The following is a 25,566-nucleotide window of genomic DNA, read 5'->3' on the forward strand; positions in this document are numbered from 1 at the left end:
CTGATGGGAGTGATGATACCTTCCCTGGCTGAAGGGACCTTCCTAGGGCTTAGACCAGAATGTCTCTTAGGCTCTTTGTTTGCTCTATTATCTCTCCTTTTCCACAAAGGGCAGTAGCTCATGTGAGCTCTTCCTGAACCTAAAATTCAGTGGTGAACATCTGCCACATTTTCTTGGGAGAATAACCGTTTGTGACTCATTACGCCCTGGCGCAAATCTATCTACGAAGGATTGTGAGAAGTTCCAGGCACACAGATATCTCAGCAACAATTTAAACCTATTAACAACTCACCCAAAACGCTTGTTATTAACTTGAAGAGGATTTTATTTACTTGGATATGTTAGGGGAAAAAACGAAAATGATACAATAAATTGAGAGGAACACCACAGCAGTGATGTTCTAGCTCAGAGGTTTGTTGCAATCAAAGATCTAAAGCAGCATCTATAGAATGAGTGGACATCTGTTTTAATTATAATTTACTTTCTTTACATCATCTCTTAAATAGACTAATAAAAGCACAGTACATAGCTTAGTTTTTTCAAATATCAAATACCACACAATTTAGAAGGGTGACTACTAATATTGAGATTTTTATCAAGGTGGTTTACCTAGATACACAATCAATCCTTAAACCAAAATGTACAAACGTATATTTCGTGCTCTCAACAGTCTTACAGACTAAGGGAGTGAATTTACTTAGGATTTAATTTTAAAATGATAAACTATGAAACTAGGAATTACTTGTTTTTGTTTGTTTTAAACTCAGCTCCAACTCCAGGATCTTTTAAAGTAACTTCAACTCCAAATGAAGAACTGGAATGAACACAGCAAAGTTTGGCTAAATGTTGGAGGTCCTTTGGTATAAAGCACTCTCTTATATGGCTCCACACATGGCTGTCTGTGACTTCTCACCTCTGTTCTGCTGCTGATTTCTGTGGAGCAAGAGAGGGCGTTGAGGCTGAGGCTCATGGGAGGCTGGTCCTCTGAGCCTTTCTCTGTAGATACTCTTCAACATGGGAAATATTTTCAAGCAAGTACAATGGTTTTAAAAAAAATTGTAAGGTAGTTTCATTTGTCACTTAAAAATATGCATACACAGCAATTCATATGAAAATGGATTTCTGCTTGAATTATCTAGCTAATTACATCAATTTTCCTCTTTGCCTTGAGCTTATACACATTACTTATGATAGAAACAGCTGACCCCTATAAATCAATTAATCAATACTGATTAATTCTTTCCCCTCAACTGTAGCTTTCTTTTAAACGAAGAGTAGGTTTTGCTTATCCATAAACACTGGAGACTTAGACATACAAGCATTTTCTGGAATGTTGTTTTGTGGTGTATGTAAATGGGAAGTGTGTTTGAGTGTTGTGTTAGGTAGAGAAAGTTCACATAAAATATGCTGAAAATATGTTTCCTCAGAGGCATTGCTTTATTCAATACCGGAAGAACATTTCTAAAGGTAAGCTCACAGTTTAAACTGTCACCCAATAGAAAGAATTTTAGGCTTTTGGGCAATAGTGGATGCTAGCTGGGTCCATTCCATAACAACATCAATATGAAAAACTTCATTTTCCACATGAGAAAAGAATCGAAGTATAGGAAAGATACACTCTTGTAGTAACACTGTATTTTCTGCATAATATTAGAAGCATGAATATTTTCTACACTTGCATCTTAGCCACAATCAAGGAGAAAGAAGGAAAAACATCAAAAGTTTCTTCACAGAATTAAGAAGCTTTTCATTGATCAAACAACTATTTCTTTCATTGTAAGTCCTTTGTGTCAGTGGCAGAAATAGCAATTTGATGCTTTTTTAAGATAGTTTGGGTTTTCAAAGAGAAACTTTGCTACTTTCCTGTGGAAATTGCATGGTGTTCTATTAAAACTGCCTTACAGGAGGAAGGAGTTTCAGAAGAGATACAAGAAGGAAAAGCAATGCAAAATGCTTTCATTTGAGTAGCAAGGTTTCAGTGCTTCCTACAGAACCAAGAGAAGAAGAAATAAGAAATATTTTCTCCCTCGTAAGACATGTATCACTCCTGTAATTTTTACAAAATCAACTGAGGCAAATTAGGGGTTTCAAAGCTAGTCACCTTATAAGTTGTTAGGAAAAAATTTGCATTTAAATTGCTTTGTGCAGCTACTTTGAGATTTTCCCCTGGAATGTTTATGGCTCTTTTTTTCATTAATACTTAAAAAATACAATTTCATAACCAGTGTATTACTACATCTAGTTGTATTACGAACAGGCACTTCATTTCATAAAATAGAAACATTCAAAGTGGTTTTGGTCGACCAATCATTCAGTCGGAATACTTGAATTCTTCATATTGAATACTTACTAGTGAAGTTAATCTGAAACCATATCAAGTCTCCATTTCTATTACAGAAACTAGGTCATTATTAGCTGTAACATAGGGAATAACTTCTGTTCCTATATGTGGTATCCCTAGAAGTGAAGATTGTCCAGAACTTCTTGGAACCTTGCCCCCCCAAATATTTTATATATATATAAAAATACAGCAGATTTCTTTTTAATAGATAAATCTTAAGTATTATTTCAATAGCTTGATTTTACATATTCAGAGATGTAGATATAAGAAAATATTAAATGTGCAAAATGCTCTTTTATATGTACATTTAAAAATACAATGTAATAATAGCTTTGGACTTGTATAAAAAGTCATTGGGGGGGAGTCTTCAATATCAGAAAATCTGGTTAGATTAGAGCTTTTGCTTGAGGAATTGTAAACAAACTTGTTAAAATGCTGAGAGTTTCTTAGTTCTTTCCAACCACGACACTCTCGAACACATCAAGTCCTGCTTTGAAGTAACCCTGAGCTGCATTAATGCCGTTCAACACCTCCGACAGGGCTTCCTGAATCGTCTCATTTGATGCCAGTGACTTGCAGCGCTCTGAAGCCGCCAGGAGTATTGAAAATTGGCTTGTCTTCTCATCGAGGTGGTACAGGATATTTCTAAAAAGAGATGCAGAATGTGTAAATGCTTTATGCACAACGCTATTTTCATATCAAACATCACAATAAAAATTTCCAAGAAATAGCGATATTTGCAGTAAGTGAAGAAATTATAAAAATACAATATTGTTATTTTCCAACCACTAATGAATTAATGGATATAGATGTTGATCATCAAGTTTCCCATAGTAATAAGAGATAATGAGACATCATATAGCCCCCCATGGAAGAATACAATACTATCTATGAAACAGAAAAAGCAGTTTTGCTAAAAAAGAAAAAAAAAGAATTTGAATCTGATGAAGCTCCTAATTCTAATTGCTAATAAACATAAGAGACAGAGAAATATGTTCAATGATATGACAATGTGTCATTAGCAAATACAAATGGTGGAGAACACTGTAGGATAAATGATACAGTTTATTCGATGAGCAAACTGCAATAAAAATAGGTGAAAGACAAAGCTCTGGACTAAGGCGTGTCGTCCCTGCACTACTGACATCTGGGGCTTGGTCGTTCTTTATTGCGCAGCTGTCCCGTGCCTGGCAGGATGTTTAGCGGTGTCCTCTGCCCGCTAATCCCAGTAGCTCTGTCTTTTACTTGTCCCGATCAGTTCAGGCTGCTGCAATGGAATACCATACACGGAGTGGCTTGAATAACAAAGGTTTATGTATCTATCGTGATTCTGAGGCTGGAAGTCTCAGAGACCAAGGTGCCAGCACGGTAGTGTTCTTGGCTGGGGTCCTCTTCCTGTTTACATTCTCACCTGACCTTTCTTGGTGCATGCACACACAGAGACATCCTGCGTCTCCTCCTCTTTTTATAAGGGCATTGGATTTGCCCCATCAGGAAGGCCCCACCTGCATGAACTAATCTAACCTAATTAGCTCCCAAAAGCCCCACCTACAAACACCATCACACTGGGGTTAAGGTTTTAACTCATATATTTCGGAAGGGTATAAACATTTGTTCCATGTCAGCTGTGAAAACCAAAAATGTCTCTCGTCTGCCAAAATTGTCCCTTACAGGGCAAAATTTCTCCCGATTGAGAATATTGCTTTAGACCAAAAGAAACCTATCAACCGGTCATAAAGTATAGACTCCCCCGGGTTTTTACCCAAACTGTTTAAAAAAATAAGAAGCCATGCAAAATTGAATACTAATTGAAGATTTGTTAACATTAAGGAATTGTTAATATTTTAGGTGTGATGATGGTATCATCAGTATGTTTTCAAAAAGTGTCTTATTTTCTAGAAATAGATATAGTAATATTTGCAAGCAAAAGGTTATCATGGCTAGGATTTTGCTTTGAAATATTTGGGAGGAAAGGAGACTAGAGCCATAGATAGTATGAGGAGATTAGTGAATAATTGTTGAAATTGGGTAACAGGGTGTGTTAAACTATTCTCTCTTCTTTTGTGTATATTTGATATTTAGAATACTATCTTCTCATAAGTGTGGGATGTATAATACAATGTTGCCCTGCAATTTATCCAAATTTCTTAGAAGAATTTAGCTTTGGGCAAATCAGAAGTGGCCCCTTTTATCATTGACAGATAGAAGAAGATGCATTTTGACACTGTGGATTATTACATCATTTGACTTACTGTAGCTGGGATTCCATGGTCAAATAAAAGAGGCAGATATAAATAATTAAAATGCGTTGTTTAACTGTCAGATTAGAAACAAGGTGTAGTGATAAAAGATGAAGGATTACTATGGAGAAAGCTCAGAAAAAAGTTCACAATAGGGAATATTTGAATTTCATCTTGAATCAACTAGTTACAAAGGTTTAGGAAAGGAAACAAGGTGGAAAGCAGAGAGGGATGGCATACACAGAGGTACACATTTAAAAAGTAGCTCGGTATGCTCAGTGGAGCAATGCCGGGGCTTCTGTACGACCAGGGTTCAAGGTGGCTGCTTTAGGAGAAGAGCTGGGACCGCAAGCCCTGGCCACCCTAGAGGCCCTTCCCTAGCCGGCTAAAGAAATCACACCTTTTCTTGCAGGCATAAGAAACCAGTAAAAGGTAGATTTGATTTTGAAATGATCATATTGTAATATAAAGCCTGGAGAAGCACTTGGCCCACACAAAAGGGGACACTGCTGTGAGTTACACAGTGACAGTTAATTTTGAGAAGAGGAAGTGGGGGCCACAGTACAGATTTAATTAATTTATACTTTCCGTAGCATGAACCTCCATTTATATAGAGTTCTGGATTATTGGTTCCTATCTCATCAAAATTCCTCTACCTCAGCCTCTCTTCAACTTCCCAGTTTGTGCTGTGTGGTGTATCTAATCTTCTTGATCATTCATGCCAGAGCCCTGCAAGTTATCTCTTGTCCTGGTGTTTCCAAATGGTTTCTGATAATATTGACCTTTCCATCTTTTCAGTGTCTTTTCTTCTCCACTGTAGGATCTGCACCCTATACTTTCAAGGATATGCTATGATGTCCTTGCTTTAAACATAAGGGTTGAGAATATGTTTTTTTTTTAATCAGGTCTAATTCAGTGTTGTGAACACAGTAGATCTTCAGTCATGGTGATTTAATTTTACCAGGTTTAGTGCAGTGATGGGAACTTAGTAGACCTTCAATAATATTGGTATAAATTACATCAATCCACTTTAATTTGCATTTTAAGCACTATTTAAGAATAAAACTGTCTTAAATTTCTGTCTTTGTAGAAAATTTTAAGTTGACAATGACTACATACTAGGATGCAGTGGGGCAGAAGATCCTTAAATTTAAGAGCCTATTTATTTCAATGAATTTTTCAAAACAGATCATTCAAAATGAGAACTGTCCCTAATAATCCAATCCCAAATCCTTGATTTTTGTGCCTCTGAGTAAACTTGGCATTGTATTAATTAAATAGAACGGTGTAAGGAAGGTATTTCTAGATTCCAAATATTCTTGAATTCTGGTATAATAGTTGTATTAAGAAACATATATTCCCTGAATATGGGAGGAAAAAATTATCTTCAAAATGGAGTGGCCGGCCGGTGGGTTCTGTGCAATTCTCTGGCCGTAATTTGTACTCAGAGAAATATTTGGATCTATTTCCAGAATTAGAACACTCTAAAATAGAGACTTCCTTCAGCCATTCCCAAAGTATTCATAAAATTAAAGAGATTGCCAGGAGAAACCACTCAACCATACTAATGTAATCATGCAAGCAATTCTACGTTTATGTACGTACAGAATACATATGCTTCGACTCATAAACGTTTCGATTATATCAAAATAACTTAAAATAGTCAGAATTAGGGAAATATCTAATGACAATTCCCCTAATTTTCTGTAATAAAACTAGTTTTATTAGTTTTACATCATTAAAAGGAGGGAAATAAAAGAAACTTTGATATAACCATGAATTGTTTCCGTGGAGATAAAACAGCCTCACATAGTCACATATATTCTTCTACATGGCACAACTTATACAAAAATTATTTTTTTCATTTTTACATACTCTTTCTCAATTGCTTTTTTTTGTTTAAAATTTGTTTACTTATTTTGAGAGAGAGAGAGAGAGAGAGAGCGCAGGAGAGAGAGCAGGTGAGGACAGAGAGAGGGAGAGAAAAAATCCAAAGCAGGCTTGGAGCTTAGAAAGGAGCCCAATACAGGGTTCGAACTCACGAACCCTGAGATCTTGACCTGATCAGAGATCAAGAGTCTGATGCTTAACCTACTGAGCCACTCAGGTGCCCCTCAATTGCCATTTTTTAAAAAGGAGTGGGGTTTTAGGGTCAGGACCCCTGTCAAACATGTTTAAATTCATAGTGAGCCATTGAAACAAATCTATCTATCTATCTATCTATCTATCTATCTATCTATCTATCTATCTATCATATATCTATATCATATATATCACATTTATCATATATATATGATAAAGGAAAATGATTTAATAATTTAAATCTTTTGAGGATAAGAACAGTTTAAATATATTTTAATTATTCAATCATTTAAAAAGTCCTACTTTAGACATAAATTATACTGCTTTACCAATGAGAATTACTAAATTAGTATACCACAAATATTTAATCATATTTAATAATATTTACAATTTTAAATTCTCTCCTTCCACTTTATCAATTTTCTGTTTAATTGTAAATCATTTCATGGCAAATGTGTTTTCAGAATTTAGGAGTATAATAAATATTTTCAAAAGCTATACCAAATACTTCCATTCTGGAAGGCATATTGCTAAGGATGCTGACCAACAAAAATACAATCTTTGTGATCCAGAACTGCCTCATAAATGAGCTGAATGAGTGCAATTACTATATTCTGGGGAGCATGTTTAATACTTTTGGTACTGTATAATGACCTTTCCACATTTTCAAAACTCACTGGCACCAAATACATTCCTCTATATACATTCTATGGTTATTAATTGTTAAATACTATTAATATTAAATTTAATGATAAGATATTAATAAAACATGCTCATAAAGGTTACAGGACTAATCCCTCAATGACAAACTGTTTAAGCATGAGCACAGTCTCTAATATATATATATGTACAACTTCAGCCATAACTACTATAAAATATCTAGAAGAGTGATAATGTAGAAGAATAAAAATACACCCTTAAAAGAATGTTTAGGTCTAAAGAACAAGAATTATTGTTTTTTTTTTTTTTTTACTGGAAAGCAATACATATACTCCTTAAAGACCAGTGCAATGGAGTCTGTAGCATGCCGTTGCTTTTCCTAAGTAGTAAGCAACACCGTAACATATTTTTATAATGACTATAAACAAGCCATGTGAATAGAAATGGACCCTTTTTGATTTGCGAAATTCCACAAGGAGCTAAACACATTTTCCATATGCTACATGATTCAAGTAGTAAGCTGTGGCAAACTATTATGTAAGATAAACACTCATATCCTTTTCTACCCAAATTGGATACAAATCAACATAAAACTACAGATATTGAGATTCTACTTGAAGATAAGTAAACAGGATTCTTTCATCATAATGTAAAACTTTCATTTTGGGAAGATACTTCTATCACTTAAGTTAGTTGATCTTTATTATAATAGACTTTTTTTAAAACCTGGATAGATTGTTTTATTTTATGAACAGATTAGGAATAACAAAAATACCTTCTTTAAATTTTCATGAGAAGAATAATTTCTCCTACTGAACTACTTCCAGAAGTAGTTCATCTTTTTCTATTTTTCTTTTGTGTATTAAATGTGTACCATTTAGCTTCCTGCTTACATAAAATAGATTTCTGTATTTGGAGCCCATTTGCAACAAGTACTATCATAGTATTTTAGTTTTAATATTTTAATGGAAAACAAAAATCAAAACCCAGGCATGTTTTTACATTTCATCACACATATTTCCATACATGTTTTTAGTTCTAAGAACTTTCTTTTTTTTTAAATTTCTTAATGTTAATTTATTTTTGAGAAGCAGAGAGAGACAGAGCACAAGCAAGGCAGGAGCAGAGAGAAAGGGAGACACAGAATCAGAAGCAGGCTTCAGGCTCTGAGCTGTCAGCACAGAGGCTGATACAGGGCTCAAACCCACAAACCGTGGGTTCATGACCTGAGCCGAAGTCCGACTCTCAACCGACTGAGCCACCCAGGTGCCCCAGTTCTAAGAACTTTCTTACATATTCAAGCATTAACTCTGAGTTCCCCAGGAGCATCCCTGGGGGGCAAAATTACTATACCATATTTTAATATGAAAACGATTCTTGCCTTTGGAAACATTTCAAATTAGATCAATGCTTTTGATGGAAGCTTCTAAGTCAAAACCTCTTTGTATTCCCATATATGTTACCAGAATTGAACCTCAGTTAAATGGAGTTAAAAAATTTCAACAATATATACTATATCAGTGAACTTAACTATGTCTCATTTTCTCAATGATGGGTCATATTTTTCAGCTTAGGGGAGATTGGCAATTGGCAAATAGCCAGTCAAAGGCACATTTCTAGCACGAAAATAGTGTAGAAAGAAAGTAAGAAAACACGCTTGAAGAGTTTACATGTCAAAAATCTACCCTTTAAAGCCACAAGGAATTATATTCCTTAATGAATCACTCTTGCTGTTATATATACCTCCTTTAGTGCAATTCAGAAAGTTTCCTTGTAGAGAGAATGGACTGTATTATTAATTCAATAAATCACCATCTTATTTGCATACACACAACATGTATCTCAGTGTGGCATGTAGAGACATCAGACCTAATTAAAATATTATTTAATTGAAATCATTTCCATAGTTATCGTGTTTAAAATAACATTAATTCCACCCTCATGCCTATCTTCCCTCATCTGTAACAATTTGGATCTTATAAATGTAATTCATACAGTCATCCTGACCCACACACAACACAAAGAGACTACTAAAAGGAAAGTGTAATACATTATTGATGACACTAATGAAATTACAACACACATCACTCATGTTAATGGGTCTGTTTCAATGACACATCACGGTGACCAGAAAAGAGCAGTGCCAAACTCAGAAACCTAATTAATAACTCCTGCAGCATCAGTGAAGGAGATGAAGCATCTTTACTCAACTGACAAATCTTTTCCATTCAGCTAAGGCAAAGGAAAACTGAAGAAAATGAAATTTGAAACAAAGAGAGCTAAAGTCTTCATGAGTCATTTCCTTGTGTGTGAATTAACAAATTAATGATGGAAATGATGACTCTCTTTCAAATATTCCTTCTTATATTCATAAATGGGCACAGGATGCCTCCCATACTAAACTTGAATTAACATTCATTACACCTCATGTTGAGAAACTCCTAAATGAAATAACAGTAAATAAAAGAAACCATATCTTTCAAAATTGATTAGGAATACACGCTGCATGCAGAGACAAAGGCCAGCTCGCTTTTTACAACTATGGCTAATTCTTTTCAAGGGTAATACTAACTGCACTCCGTGGTTAACAGGGGATTGCTGTATTTACATCAACGTTTGGAAAGAGCATTTGACTTGGATACTATGTCCATGAGAATTCACAAAATACATGGCTGCACTTATAGTACAAATTTTCTCTTCAACTAAATCTGAATTTGGTCTATACCTGCAAAAGCAGAATGAGAAATAAGACCATTGCTGATACTGTCAAGCCATAAACTCACTCTGCAGACAATTGAGATTGAAATAACATGTGTGGTAGATGGTTTGCAAAAATGGCTATAATTATTCTCCTCCCTCAATGCAGGCCTCTTCAAATTTGAATGTAGCCCGAATCCATCAGGAAGTGGAGTCTATTTCCCTGCCTATTGATTCTGGTTTGGCTTTCATATTTGCTTTGACCAATAGAATGTGGCATATGTAGAATGAGCCTGTGCCTCAGAAGGTCTTGCTTGCTTCCTATCTCTCTCTCTGTGTGTGTGTGTGTGTGTGTGTGTGTGTGTGTGTGCGCGCGCCAAACCATCTTATGAACAATCCTGTTAGCCTGCTGGAAAAAAAGAGAACACATGCAGCAGAGAGGACCTTTCAGCTGAGTGAGACCTTCCTATCCTAGCTTGCCCCCATCCAAATTGGCTGCAGAACCACTGGCTGTAGATATAAACATAGCCAAGAGATGCCCAGCTCAGCCCAGATGAGAAGAATCACCCAGACTCAGTCCAGCATAGATGGCCATATTGAAGAACTATAGACAAAATAAACAGTTGTTTTGAACTACTAAATTTTGGGGCGATTTTTGATGGAGCAATAAATGATTGATAGGTTTTGTAGTGGTTTTCTTCCCTTTGGGAAGGAAAAAGTTAACATGGGAATCAGTTACAGGAATCCGTTCTCCGTTCCCTCTTAATAGCATCAGCAGAGTACAACGTATGCTGTAGATTTGACGGGTCTTTAAGGGACTAGCCGAATTTGGTAGACACTTGAAAAATCATACCAAATGGTCCTCATGACACGTTCATTACAAAGTTAGGATATCTGGGTTCATTCATTTGAAGTTTTCAAATCTGTTTGGAGTATCAGATGAGATTTTTTTTTCCGAATAAACAAAACGAATTTAATCATTATAGCACACTGGATTTGTTTTGTTTTGTTTTAATATGGATCATCTGTTTGCACTACAATTACATATAAAAGAGAGCAGAGAACAGAAACACTTCACAACCGTATTCTGTCTCAGGACCTCTCAGTCCATCCAACTCTATTATTTCTCAGGGGAAGTCCTCTGAGATGAGGATATCTTTTAAGATAATGAAGGAAGATGTCCTTGAGAGGTGCTGTGCTTGATGGTTTATCAATGAAGAAAAATTACATTTCTGCACTCAAAAATTTCCCATTAAATCAAAAGGGGCCCCAGAAATCAGTCAAAGCATAACACAGTCCAGAGCACCTTTCCGAATCTGGAGAAGATGGTGATACAGTTGACCACTTATCCCCACAAGCAGGTAATTACTTTCTTGGTTTTATTTCATCATTTTTTTTCTCTCCATCTTACCTTCACCTGGACATATGACTTAGACCTCAAACTTATTTGCAGGTTTTAACTTATTTGGAACTCATTTTCTATTAGTATTTGAGTTTCTATCATTAGCAGGTGTGATCTGTTACCCTCCAAAGATAATTTCATTTGATTACCCCAAAGGCGCTTGACAATTAACATAAAAATACATTTCCTTTCATCTATCCTCCAAATATTTGTATTTTCACTTCCTCCATTATTCTTTCCTTACCTTCATTACCTTTAGTAAACAGCAATGCTGAGGCTACAAAACCAAGAAAAATAACTAATTCAGGTCTTTCTTCATTTATTTTTTTATTCCAGTAATGAAAAGGATGTGAACTATTTGTTTTGAAAAGTTCATTATAAAGGCAAAAGTTTATAATTTAGGTTGTGTCTATTTAAATAAAGTGAGTAATTGAGCCAATATTGATCTTTTGGCTTATTCTACTCAACAGCCCTTATTAAACATCTAATAAGAGTAAGTTATTGTGTTAGGTGCTCAGGGATAGAAAAGAGTTTGCAGTTTATGTCAAAAGCTAAGCACATATTGGAAAATTATTTTAATGTACTGTCTATACAATGCATTTAGAATATTATATGATCCAAGATTATTTAATTTCATATTTTACAGAACTTTTCACTTTATTTTACAATGTGCATATGTATATTAGACTGTTAGAAAACACTGCTTTGTTACAAATGTTTTTATGTATCTTGTTTCTCTAACTACATCATATATTCTTCATGGGCATATAGTACAACTTCTGTAAATATTCTGTGTAGTGTTCACAGTACATCTTACAGTTTGTGGGGAAATCTTCAGGAGTAGATCCTAATAGTATCAGTTTAACTTGGCACATCTGATTCCAATTGCCATAATACTGATTTAGACAGCACAGTCCTAATCAAGTCAGGATACGGTAATTCCTTAATCAAATGGATTAATTCAACAATGGGCATATGTTGGCAATTATATTTGAAAGGAGACTTTCTGCAGGATTCTAAGAGCCATAGTTTCTTGCTTTTTAAGAGAACCACTAAAAGCTAATCCCTTTTCTGCTTTTGGATAGTATGGGTTATCAATATGAAATCCGCAAATGGTACACCCCTTTTTTCCATCAGGAGGAAAATCAGCTTTAACATGATATCATGGAAGTAAAGCTGAAAGACAGAAATATATTCCCTGGTCATATGATGAAGATGATGAATCAAACCCAAAATCTAAAATTTGATTTTCCTCTTGAATTTCAATTATGTGAGTCAAGATACTTTACTACTTTATCTAGGGTTTTATGCTACTTTCCATCAAATTTATGCAGATATACAATACTTATTAATTATGTAGTTATTAAAAACAAATATTTTCTTTAATACTTATAGATATTTTTTACCTGAAAATGTACAGAACTTATTTAGAAGAAGTCTGAAAATAATCACCTTCAGGTTAAAAAAATGGATGGTTTTCCTTAAATAACAAGTATTTTAGTTGAGATGTTTCAAAAACTTAGAAATTAAAGTGTTTAACTTTAGCCAGAAGGAAAACTAAGTACAGAGCGAGTGGCCAATTGAAGTTATGAACATTGATCACAAACGTTGAAGGTATTTAATGAAGGAATGAATGTTTTAAAGTAAAATGACTCTCAAAACCTGGAAGGATTACCTTTCATATTTTATGGAATTGTTACACATATTAACTTACTAAAACTGTGACAAAAATAATGTTTTAAAGGAATTCTGGTGTTATTCCTTAGCAGAGTAAATTTTTCACAATTTACTGGAGTATTGCTATCTGTAACTATTTTTGCTAGTATAAGGAAATAAAACGCTATGGTTTGTACTTGTAAACAAATGGATCCATATACAATCTACTATGCAAATTTAAAGAAAACTAAAATCACCTAATTTTGCGGTCCTATTGTTTTCAAAATGTAAGTATGTCATAGGCAATTCTATTTTGTTGAAGTTGATTGTAAAATAAATACACATTGTGAATAAATCATAGGAATATCTACTCTTTGCTTAGGGAACTCAAAAATAATATGCTTTCATTTTCACTCTTAGTCATGGGTGCCTCACTTATTTCATATTTAAAGATTTGGGAGAGATTATCCAATTGGCTGACTTAGGTCACATGCCTGTCCCCTAACCCAGGAACAAAATATCTGGATTCATTAACCTGGTAAGGGAGATTAGCCCTGCTTCCTAACAAGCTCAAAAGGAAGTCCTCTCATATAGGAAAGAAGTTCTGATATAAGGTAGTAATATATTTTAATTTTAATTTTATTTTTTTAGAGAGAGAGGCCATGTATACATGTGAGCAGATGAGGGCAGAAAGAGAGAAAGAGAATTTTAAGCAGGCCCTATGCCCAACATGGAGCCCAACATGGGGGTCAATCTCACAACTGTGAGATCATGACATGTGCCTAAGTCAAGAGTTGGATACTCAACTAACTGAGCCCCCCAGGTGGCCTGCAGCTGTAATAAATTTTAAAACATCAACCCAATAAACATCTATTACACTAATGATGCAAAAGGAAAGCATATTCCAACAGAATTATCCTCTAGATGCTGCTCTACTGCACTGCATTCTCCCCTTTATATTAAAAGTTAACAAGTGTTCTATAATATTCTACCTGCAGTTATCATTAAATGTGTATAAGAATAAGCTGAGACAATTTTAAAATTGATGAGGAAGTTCAGATGCAATGGGTCTGAGATAGCTTAGAGGAGTCTGTAATTTTCCCTGTTCCCTTACTTAAGTCTTTTGAGTGACACCCAAACATTCTTAATAATTCCCTCCAGTGAGTTTATATTTATTAAGAGGTCTTGTTTTATTTCCAAACAGGCTTCTTCCAGTGAATGCATTGGAAAGACTCACAAGTAGTAACTGATAAAATGAAAATTTTGGATTCTATGTGGGCAGAAAACTGAAAAATTTAATGAGGGAAGGGGAGGAATATAGAGACAATGGAGGAAAAAATAATCTGCACTCAGATTGTTTTACAAGTGCCTAGTTCCTGCTCAAAGATGAAGAGATAAACTGGAAATCTTAGATGATGCATCCTTAGTGTGGCTTCAAAGACAAAGTAAATTTAGAATGCCATCTCTTAGAACAGTACTGAAAAAAAAGTGCTTTGTCCTATATCAAAAGATTGATGGTAAACATTTCAGTTAAAATAACTATTTCACAGACATTACATATTTTGCAATATATAAGTGTCACTATCTGAAATAACTAGTTTTTGAAGTAACTGACTATTCAGTGACTTTAGTTACATTAATCTATATCCACCTTCTTTCTTAAATCCTAATACTTAATATATGCAAAATTAATACATGCAATTTTTAACTAAACTCTTTGGAACTGTGGCCCCAAATAAAGAGGAATAAATGTAATTGGTTCTTTGCAGTGGACATCTATATATGATGTTGAAACTTTGTTCCATACTTAATAAACGTTTCAGCAGACACATTAATCCAATATTCTGAAACATTATGAAGTGAATTCTGAGCCATTAAAGGCAAAGATCGCTAGTAGTGGAATGTGTCTAAAGTAGGTAAATGAGGGCACCTGCGTGGCTCAGTTGGTTAAACAACAGACTCGATTTCAACTCAGGTTATGATTTCACAAGTTCTGAGATTGAGCTCCCTGTGTCGGGCTCTGTGCTGACTGTGGAGCCTGCTTGGGATTCTCTCATTCTCTCTCTCTCTCTCTCTCTCTGCCCCTCCCCTATTTGTGCATGGGAATGCACTCTTTCTATCTCTCAAAATAAATTTAAAAAATTCAAAGTATGGAAATGTTGGGCAATCTGTGAGAGGATTGTTCAACTTTATATATTAACAAGATGAAATGTGGTGGTTAGGTTATAGAATTTTAGTACTTTTAGCACTTAAAGAAAATGAATCCAAGAAAATCTACACTTCAATAGAAATAGGAGAAAGAACATGGTAACAATCATGCTAATTTCATAATATCTAAGAAAATCTAGGGAGAATTTTAAATTAGAAGATCATAGAAATGAAATTACCTTGAGAGCTCATTCATGAAGTATTTATAAAGTACCAAGGACTATGTAGGATATGGAAGAATTAGAAAAGTGGTCTCAATTCCAATAGAATTTCTGAATTTTAAAACGGGAAAGAGTGAATAGTTTCAGAGCTCTTGTTTTCTGCATATGTGGCTAACATATTTAAAACAAAGTGAACTCTGAAGTTAAAGAATTCTACCAGATTTTCTTGCTTAAAAGACCTCAAAATGAAAAATAAATTTAAGTTTATTTTTTTTAAGAAGGGGGAGTTGTGTATTTTTCCAAAAAATTTTTTAAATTTTTTAAATTTATTTTTGAGAGACAGAGAGAGACAGCGTGAGCAGGGGAGGAGCAGAGAGAGAGGGGGATGCAGAATCTGAAGCAGGCTCCAGGCTCTGAGCTGTCAGCACAGAGCCCGACCTGGGGCTGGAGCCCACGAACTGTGAGATCATGACCTGAGCCGAAGCCAGAAGCCAGACGCTTAACCGACTGAGCCACCCAGGCTCAATATTTATTTATTTTGAGAGGGAGTGTATGGGCCCACAAGATTGCAAAGCAGAATCTGTGCTGTCAGCACAAAGCCAGATGTGAGGCTTGGTATTATAAACCTTGAGACCAGGAATTGAGCCAAAATTAAGACTCAGACACTTAATTGAACCACCAAAGTGCCCTTGGAAAATAAATTTCTAATAATTCTGTATATTTTGTCTTTCTTTTTTCAGAATTTAGACATGTTGGAGATCATTTGTATAAAATGTAAAGATATTGAAAAGTGATAGAATGATAAAGATTTGAATGGACATCATAGCCTATTATGTAACTTAATATTATTTCATTTTATGTAATTAGTTTTATTTGATAATTCTAGCCTTTATATAATTAGAGTTAGATGTCAATAGTTTCTAAAAAATATATCTTTATGACCAACTAGCAGTAACTACTACTACAATGGCTCCTAGCTTGAAATAAAACTACATACTACAGATTTCCTTTTTTCCATTATTTTAGAAACACTTATAAAAATCAAGGGGAAATAGAGATGTAAATATATATACATAAAATTTTTGCTAATTTGAGAAATAATTAGAAGAGCATATGAATTTCAATCAAGTACATATCTAATTTTATTTAGGTTTTAATCTTTAACTGAATAACTGAATTTTCAGATGTTTTATCCTTTAAATATCAGTGTTGACTATAAAATTCAAATGACTTATTTCAGAGTAAAAAAAAAATATTTATCAGAACAAAACATGCTGGGAACTTGCAGTCAGTAATTGCTTCAACACTAACTCTTCTGTACCTATTAAAAATAACAAAGATTATTTAACAGCTGAACCCAAAGACAGGTAAGCCCATGACAAAAGCAAAAACAATGATATTTTAATTCTTAAAGTAAATCAAGTAATTGTGATCTAGATATATTCATCATAGAATATTTTTAAGCATGTCTAGTCTTAATCTTGTAAAATTTTGAAATTTCATTTTAAAAAAGAGATTTCATACAACCAGGTCAACTTTGCTTTTCCTTTTCAATGATACTTGAAAATTGTTATTCCCTCTCCAAATGTAGATAAGGTACAATGATAACCGTTGTTATAGCTGCCATTGAACAGCTGTGAATAAATGAAGACTTTGAAGATAAACCATACCAGTTTTGCCCTCCTGTGGTTTTATTACCACATAAAGTATCCATTCAGAAAAAAATCTTAAGCCTGGTAGTATTTTTGGATTCATTTCTTTTTTATTCTTGCTATTTACATATATATCACTTGCCCATACATTTTTTGAGTTATATATACATATACACACATATGTGTATATATAAATATATGCATATATAAATTTATATGTATCTATAGATATATGTATATATTTATAAATATGTGAATATATACATGTAAATATGCATCCAGAAAGAGAGAAAAAGAGAGAGATGGGTTTGTAATCTGTCCCACACTGGACTAGGAAGAAAAGTCTAAATATAATGTCTCCTTCTAAATCATATAATTGAATAGTAGTCTTCTCGTTATACTGTAAAAATCAATAACAAAAGATAATGCAACTAAACAAATGTATTATGTCCTAATAGATAAAGAGCTGATTACACTGTTTGATGTACACCAAATTAATTTTGTGAAAATAGAAAACCCTACATCACTTACAGGCTGTAGAGCATTTCCATACCAGCCTCTCTTGCTATCTATTCTCAAATCACTGCACTCTTCTTTCCCAAATCTTAACTTTTATTATACTTGCTTTATCAAAATACAACTTTCTGTATAGAAATTCTAATCATACTACTTATCATCATCCCACTTGGTGGTGTAGTGTGAGATTCACCTGGGTACCTTAAGTTTATATTCTCAATGCTATGAAGGATCCACCATGATTTTTGCCTTAGTGAGAAAGGAAGGCTAATTTAAGAAGACTAAGGTTTGAAAACAAAATGTGAATCACATATAAAAAGTAATTACAACAATAAAGAGAAATAGAAAGGTCTGAAGGAAATACTAAATGGTCAATATCAAAATCATGTCCATCTGAGTCTACAATTCATGCTTATTCCCACAACACTATGCTTCTTGACCCATTACCACTACTTTGTAGTGCCAGGATTTCTAGCTCATTAAAGGCATTTAACTTCCCTGAAATTCTTCTTCCTCACTGGTAAAATAGGATATTACTTATAGTCTGGAATTTTTTTATAATAATTAAATGCACTAAAACATGTAAATTGCTTAACTAGTGCCTGACATACCCATAGATCCTTTATAAATGGTATACTGTTGTCTGGTATTTCCGGGCTTTTGTTCCTTAGGCATATGTCCCCCCAACTCCCCTTCATTGTTATCTGACTTTGTCCTTGGTATCACAGAGCTGTGAGATCCCCAGAGGACTTCTCCTGCCCAGGAAAAAGTTCACAGTTCATCCGTAAGGAACTTACAGGGAACAAGAAAAAGGCCTCTGTAACGGTTTTCCAAGATTTATCATTTCATGCAAGAATTTTTACCAATGATAACATCTGCCTTTTTATATTTGACCATACATTTAACTACAAAAATGCTACCCATTCACTTCTGTTATACCACTCTACTTCCCTAGTGCTGCCCCCCCCCCCCCCCCCCGCCCCCGTAAGTATATTTGAAAGAGGAAGGATTACTTCAAAAACCTGTATGGAGGTCAGAATGATCAGATGGCCGATAGGGATGACACACACACAGATACATGTGTGTGAAAATGCATTGCTAAACTCTATTTTCAGGTACTATGGAAAATGTACTTTGGTAAACTAATAAAAATACAGATTCCTTCATATTTGTCATTTTTAAAGGATGATGATAAATTAAAGGATAAAAGTTTTTTATTTTCTGACTTGGAGTATGGGAAGAGATACAGCTACTGATATCAGAGGTAATAATGAAGGGATAGGTCTGGGTGAACTAGATCATGAATGTGATGAATTTCAGAGAGCGGCCCAACTACTCAAGTTTTCCCCACAATCCAAGGCAAACTGTTGATTTCTTCTTGGTGTAACCAAGGCATGTGGCTAATGATTTTATCATAGCATTGATCGCACTCCATTGTTACTCTTTGATGGATACTTGTTTGTCCTTAGGCAGAACTCAAGAACAGAGTTTCCTGTCTTCAACAAGAAGACCAAGAAATATGGAATAAATTTGATTATATTAATTAATAACAGTAATAATGGCAATTTCTAATATTTGTGAGCATTTGCAAGATTATAGGGGATCAGAATATGCCACCTTGAAACATGCCCCTTTGGAATAAGAATTTTGAGCTGAAAATAATTGAGAAATCATAGGCAGAAAAACTCTCTATCCTCTCCCAACTTTTAATTACTGTAGATGAATCTAGACTCTTACCATCCCTGAGACAGTACTAAGAGGAATGTGTATAACAAACCTTGGTAAAACAACCCTAGTCGTCTATTGGTTCCCTCTCCTTATTTACCTTCCTATATTGCTTGCTGTCCTTAGACGCCTAAAACCCTTTTATTTGGAGTTTTTTCCAATTCTCTACAAATGTACTGATCTTTGTTAAGATTCTATATAAGCCCAAATTCTAAACACTCCTTTGAGTTATTCATCACTGAGTTTCTCTTGTGTGCATGTGTGCTTCACATCTTAATAAAGTCTGTTTGGTTTCTCTCATTAATCAGTCTTTTGTCAGTCTAATTTGCTAATCAGAGAACCTAGGAAGGTAAAGGAAAGGTTTTTTATTTCTTTTCCCTACAATTTGATTAGCAATATTCTAAGAATTTTGCATATTTTAATTCATTTAATCCTCAAAATAACTTAATGAATTAGGTACCATTATTATGTCCACTTTATAGAGAAATGGGCACAAAGTTGGCTTGGCCCCTGCCACCCTACTCTTAAGTAGTAGAGCCATGATTTAGACAAGTGCATGACGAAAGGGATTTTAATTTGATTATCTGTCGCTATTTCTGAACTTATATTAAAAACATATTCCAACAAGTACTAACCTTGAAATGCATGGCCAACAGGTTGGTAGAAAAAAACTTTCAAAGGAAACAACAAAATGAACTTTCACCAACTTGCCAGAGTATAGCAAACCCTAATGTATAGCTTCATCAATAGAAAAACAGCAAATAAATTTTCCTTCCTATGCTATGACAATGATTCCCTTTGAAAATCAAGTTAGATGGGCAGAGGTACTTGCTTGGGAATGTTTTCGAACAAAAGGAGTTGATCACCGATGCTAAGTACTTCTTTTTTCACCCTGAACATTTGAAATCTGTGTCTTTCCTCATGTAACAATATAGTTTTTAGCCAGCATGTATTTTTAGAGCATAATAAGGACATTCTTCTAAAATCAAGGAAGAGGGGCTCCTGGGTAGCTCAGTCAGGAAAACACCCAACTTGTGATTTCAGCTCAGGTAATGATCTTACCATTCACGGGGTCAAGCCACATGTCTGGTTCTGTGCTGACAGTGCAGGTCCAGCTTGGGATTCTGTCCCTCTCCTCTCTCTCTGCCCATCCCCTACCCACCTGTCTCTCAAAATAAATAAATAAATAAATAAATAAATAAATAAATAAATAAATAAATAAAACTTTAAAAAGATATAAAGTTAAATCAAGCAAAAAAAAAAAGGATAAAACCATTGTATATGTGCTTCATAATCTCTGACTCCCTTCCCTTCTTACCCATTGTATCTCTACTAAATGTCTGCTTCTTTTGATAGAAAAAAAAAAAAAAGAAAGAAAAAAGAAACATCACCTAATTGGGAATTTAATCCTTGAGAGACTTTGTAATATAAAATTTTATAAAACTCTTCAAAGAATTTACCTGAAGTAAAATTGAGAAAAAATTCTAACCTGTAAACTTTTGGATAACTGCTTCTTAGTATAGGGAATACAACAGGTTGATTGAGGAAAAAATGTCTTCTCAGATAAAGTAATCAATTCAAGATATAATGGGGAAACAGAGACAACTAAAAGTTGTGCTACTCTACTAAGGAGAAAATCATTTGCAATAGAGACCAATAGGGAGATCCAAACTAATAAGGACTGAACAACCACAACAACAACAACAAAAAAAAGTAAGAAAGAAAGAAAGAAAAGCAGACTACATTTTTGGACTGGAAGTATTGGCAATTTGGAAGAAATAAGAGGTTAGAATGTTGCAGAGGGAGAAGCCACGTGAGAGGATTACAGAATAAATGGGAGTACAGTCAACATGCTAGCAGATCTTTGACAAAGTGTGTCAATAAATGGAGGAAATCATGGAGTGCAGAAGAGTTGGAGGATTTTTTTCTTGGTTTTAAGGTATGTTTTGGGAATATGTTTTCAAAGTAAGACCTAGACATCACTGAAGCAACCAGAGTAATCATAAATGTGCAGAATGTAAGGGTGAGAGGCTTTGGGAAAACTAATGGGTCAAAGCCAGGAGGGAGAAGAATGAGGGATCAAAACCAGAGGTGATCAGGTTAGCTTTGGCCAGGTTTTATCTTCAACAGAAAGGAGGGAGAAAGAGATCTATATGGTAAGGAAAAATTAAGGGATGAGCAAAAGCATTGAAAGTGGCTGTACTATTTCAGTTAAAATACTTGAGCATTTACTTGCTACTATTCACTAACACTCTAGGTGACAATGTCCTGCCCCAACATTGTTGTACAGCCTGCAGGGTCCCCTATAATGCTGGCACATTGTTATTTCTCAATTGACCTTTATGACATCTTTGCATGATAGCATGTTAGAGTTAGATGTATGTGCTTCTTCCTGATGGGGTATCCAAAGCAGTTTCATTTATAAGTACAGATTTGGATGAATTCAGGCTAACAGATGTTGAGATATGCAGAAGAATGTAAAAGAACCTTCCAAAGATAGTGGAAAGAGAAAATATTTTAACTTTGGATTATCTAGTTCCAAGGATATGACAGGCACAAAAATGAATTAATGAATTAATGAAAAAGCAAACAGCCAGTTTGTTTTAGTTGAGACTTTAAAGAAATCTAATGACTGTTTCCAAAGTTAAGTAGCCACAAGGTGAATTTTGAGTAAAATTCTATATATTACCATTATTACAAGTGATTTCACCCAGAATACATTTATACTGTTCAAGGATACACAGGATATTCTTTAATTCTCTTTTTTAGCATTATAGATTAGTAAATTTATATTCAACTAAAATGATATGAGATTTTTCTGAGTTTTGTTTTCCTTAATACCTAATTTACTCCTACAGTCTCCAACATTAAACTTTTCTTTTAAAATTTTCCTTTTTCTGTATTTGTAATCCACCCTCATAGATACCACCAACAGTATCACAGTCATGGTTGGGGGTGGTGTTGGGAGAGTTTCTTTTAAAAAAGTAGGGGTAATACTCTACTGGATGTTTTATCAGACTATATACTGCTGTGAGTCAATTCAAATGAATTGGGTGTTTCATCTACAAAAAAAGATGTGGGATCCTTGGGAACATCTATTGTAACATTGCCCTATAGAGCTATCATATGAGTCACATATATAATTTTTAATTTAGCTCTATTAAACTAAGGAAAGAAAAAACTGAATTAATTTTACTATATTTACTTAACATGATCACTTCAACATGAAACCACATAAAAATAATTAATGTGATATTTTTCACTGCATTCTTTTTGTTGTAGTAAATCATAAAGTCCAGTTTATATTTTATGCTTCTAATATCTCAACTTGGACTAAATATATTTCAAGTTATTAGTAGTCACATGCTTCTAGTGGCAACCCTACTGAACAGCATAGATCTAGAGGTTCAGGTTACATAACTGCAAATTATTTGTACACTAAACAGCCAATTATTTGAATTTTAAAACCTTATTTATGATATTTTTTGTTCCCTATGAACAAACCAACGAGTCGAACTTATTTCTACTTTACTGTATTGTTAGGCTCTATATAAATATATCAGATAAGAGAGTAGAAAGAAGCTAGACATGGTAAAAAGTGATTATTTAAAAATATTCTTAAAGTTTTTGTTTAAAATGAATATTAGTTACAACCTGAAATCTGAAATAACAGGTTGTTTCATAACTTTATGTAAGTCAACCATTTGGGGTAACAAAATGTGTGGTCTGTACATAGGTTGTTTTTGAGTTATAAGACTGCTTAAAGCTAGCTTATCTTAGCTTTTATTTAGTATTTTAGTAACTAAACACAAAAACCAAAACAACAAATAAATGTCTTATACTCTAATTAAGAGAACTTAAAGATGTCCTCCTACACTGAGGGTTCACATCACATCATTTAAGAGAGAGTAAGGATAAATGACCACATTATCAAAACCTGAAGTAGTGGTGTATGTTAGAGATGTTGACAGAGCTTTAATTGTAGCAGCACAAAGTGTGCTGCTCTGTGCGCCATACATCATCGATAAATAAGAATTTAGGATGCAATTTTCTGCCTTGACCTTCAAGTTTCAACTGTGTTTTGATCACCAAGAGTCAATAAATAATATAATTTACAATCTCTGAAAAGAGATTATGTGGACACAATAAACCACATATGTTACCTGGGGGAAAGGGAAATACATAGTTGGCCTCACAGCCTCAAATCCAGTCAACCTTAAGACAAAATTCACTTATGTTAACACATCACTTTTCAGTCAGTGTCAAGTAGCTAATGTTTATCTTCAGTTCTATTATTTATGATCTTGTAATGCAGCTTCATTTTAGAGAACCTTAGATATCAGCCTAATAAGTCTACAATATTAGGTCCCGAAGGTCTCTTAGCAAACTTTTTCTGATTATCACTGTAAGATGAATACCCCTGAACTACAGGAAAGTAAAAAAGTATATTCTCCATTATGATAAAGGGGAAGCTCAGATATAGTTGATTATGTATGTATAGTAATATTCTTACTCTGCAATCATGCTTCTAGAACATAGCAATCAAGCTAAAATAAGCTATAATAGCATCTGGACAAATAAATAAGAGTCACAAAGCCCAACAGACTGTCTGTGAAGGGAGGTGAAGTAATCTTGAGTAACTGAGGCAGTCACCTGCAGGTTCCAGCTGCCTGACACAATGATATCAATTAGAAGTAATTAATAAGAGTGGTGCTACACAGAAGAAACGACAGAACACTGAACTATTCACATATTTTCCTCATATGCAGCAGCAGATCATCTATAGTAATTTGGTCATTGGGACAAATGACTCAACAGTTTTTGAGGTCTTTGTTATATTACAGAAAGAATGCAAAACTATCATGACTTTCATTGGGCAAGAAAATACTACATACTATTACCTATACCTATTTTGAGAAACAAACTGACACCTTTTAAAAAATTTTTCTGGATGGCGCACCTGGGTGACTCAGTTAAGCTTCTGACTCTTGATTTTGACTCCTGTCATGATCTCACAGTTTGTGGGATCAAGCCCTACTTGGGATTCTCTCACTTTCTCTCTCTCTCTGTCCCTCTTCCTCCTCCTCCTCTCTCTCTCTCAAAATAAATAAATAAACTTAAAAAAAGAAAACTTTTCTGGAGAAATGCCCTTCCATACTTGTATTCCCATATCTAACAGAACAGAATACTAATTTTTAATATCCTACTGAATTACTACCTCCATGTAACGCCTGCCTAGATCCTACTCAGCTGAAGAAAACAAAAACCAAAAATCTCTCATGCTTATGAATAACTGAAACTCTGTTTCTTTCTTAGGATATATTACTTTGAACCCTATGTGATAGGATTTAAAAATTTTTTTTAATGTTTATTTATTTTTGAGAGAGAGCAGGGGAGGTGCAGAGAGAGAGGGAGACACAGAATTGGAATCAGGCTCTAGGCTCTGAGCTGTCAGCACAGAGCCTGATATGGGGCTAGAACCCATGAACCACGAGATCATGACCTGAGCCGAAGTCAGACACTTAACCGACTGAGCCACCCAGGTACCCCTGCCAGTTATTTTAAAAGAGATTTTGTATCTGCATTAGATTATTAGGATAGAGAAAATACTACAGTATCATAGAGGTTACAATAGTAGAAAGAAGCCACTATCTCTAAGGAGGTAGAAAGATTGGAATTCTTAAATCGTAGAAGCTCAAAAGAGGTATCCTACAAAGTTGGAACAGGGGTCACTGTTCAGCTATTATTAATGTATTGAGCTCAGGGATGGGACCTTGTGAAAGTGGATCCAGGCATATGATGAAGGGAGTCTACTCAGTTGGTGCTGGGATCAAAGATGAGGATCATAAAATTGGTTTAGTTAATGTTGGAAAAGGGCAAATGAGAGTTAACTGCTGCTACTCAAGTGAGCTAGAGTGGCAATGACATGAGAAGGAACTAAAAACAAAAACAAAATGCAAACAGGAAGAAACATGTCTTCCGCCTACAGTTCCCATTTTCCCTTAGTGCCTCCCATTAGAATCCACTGAGGAGTCAACAGGCCCAGCAGAGAAGGGATTTACAGAGTCCCAGCTTCAGGTTCACAGAATTGTATACAGGATGGGGTTGAAATGGAAAGTCTGAAACTTAAAACTGGCACATGTATGGAAACAAAGCTATTGTCTATCTAATGCACACTCCTATCCCTTACATCATCTGGTTTAACAGGTTGAATGGTGGCTCCAAA

At 34.6% G+C, this 25,566-nt stretch overlaps 1 protein-coding gene across 1 annotated transcript in view; it reads right to left on the reverse strand.

Moving 5' to 3' along the window:
- Positions 1 to 445: 445 nt before the first annotated feature.
- The window catches only part of NAALADL2 (N-acetylated alpha-linked acidic dipeptidase like 2), a 669,400-nt gene continuing 644,279 nt past the window's right edge, over positions 446 to 25,566 (reverse strand). Inside the window, exon 14 of the mRNA XM_029938743.1 lies at positions 446 to 2,986. Within this exon, the coding sequence (XP_029794603.1) occupies positions 2,788 to 2,986 (199 nt within the window). The 3' untranslated portion in view covers positions 446 to 2,787. The remainder of the gene's footprint in view (positions 2,987 to 25,566) is intronic.

This window comes from Suricata suricatta, chromosome 5, assembly GCF_006229205.1.
Source record: "Suricata suricatta isolate VVHF042 chromosome 5, meerkat_22Aug2017_6uvM2_HiC, whole genome shotgun sequence".
Lineage (NCBI taxonomy): Eukaryota > Metazoa > Chordata > Mammalia > Carnivora > Herpestidae > Suricata > Suricata suricatta.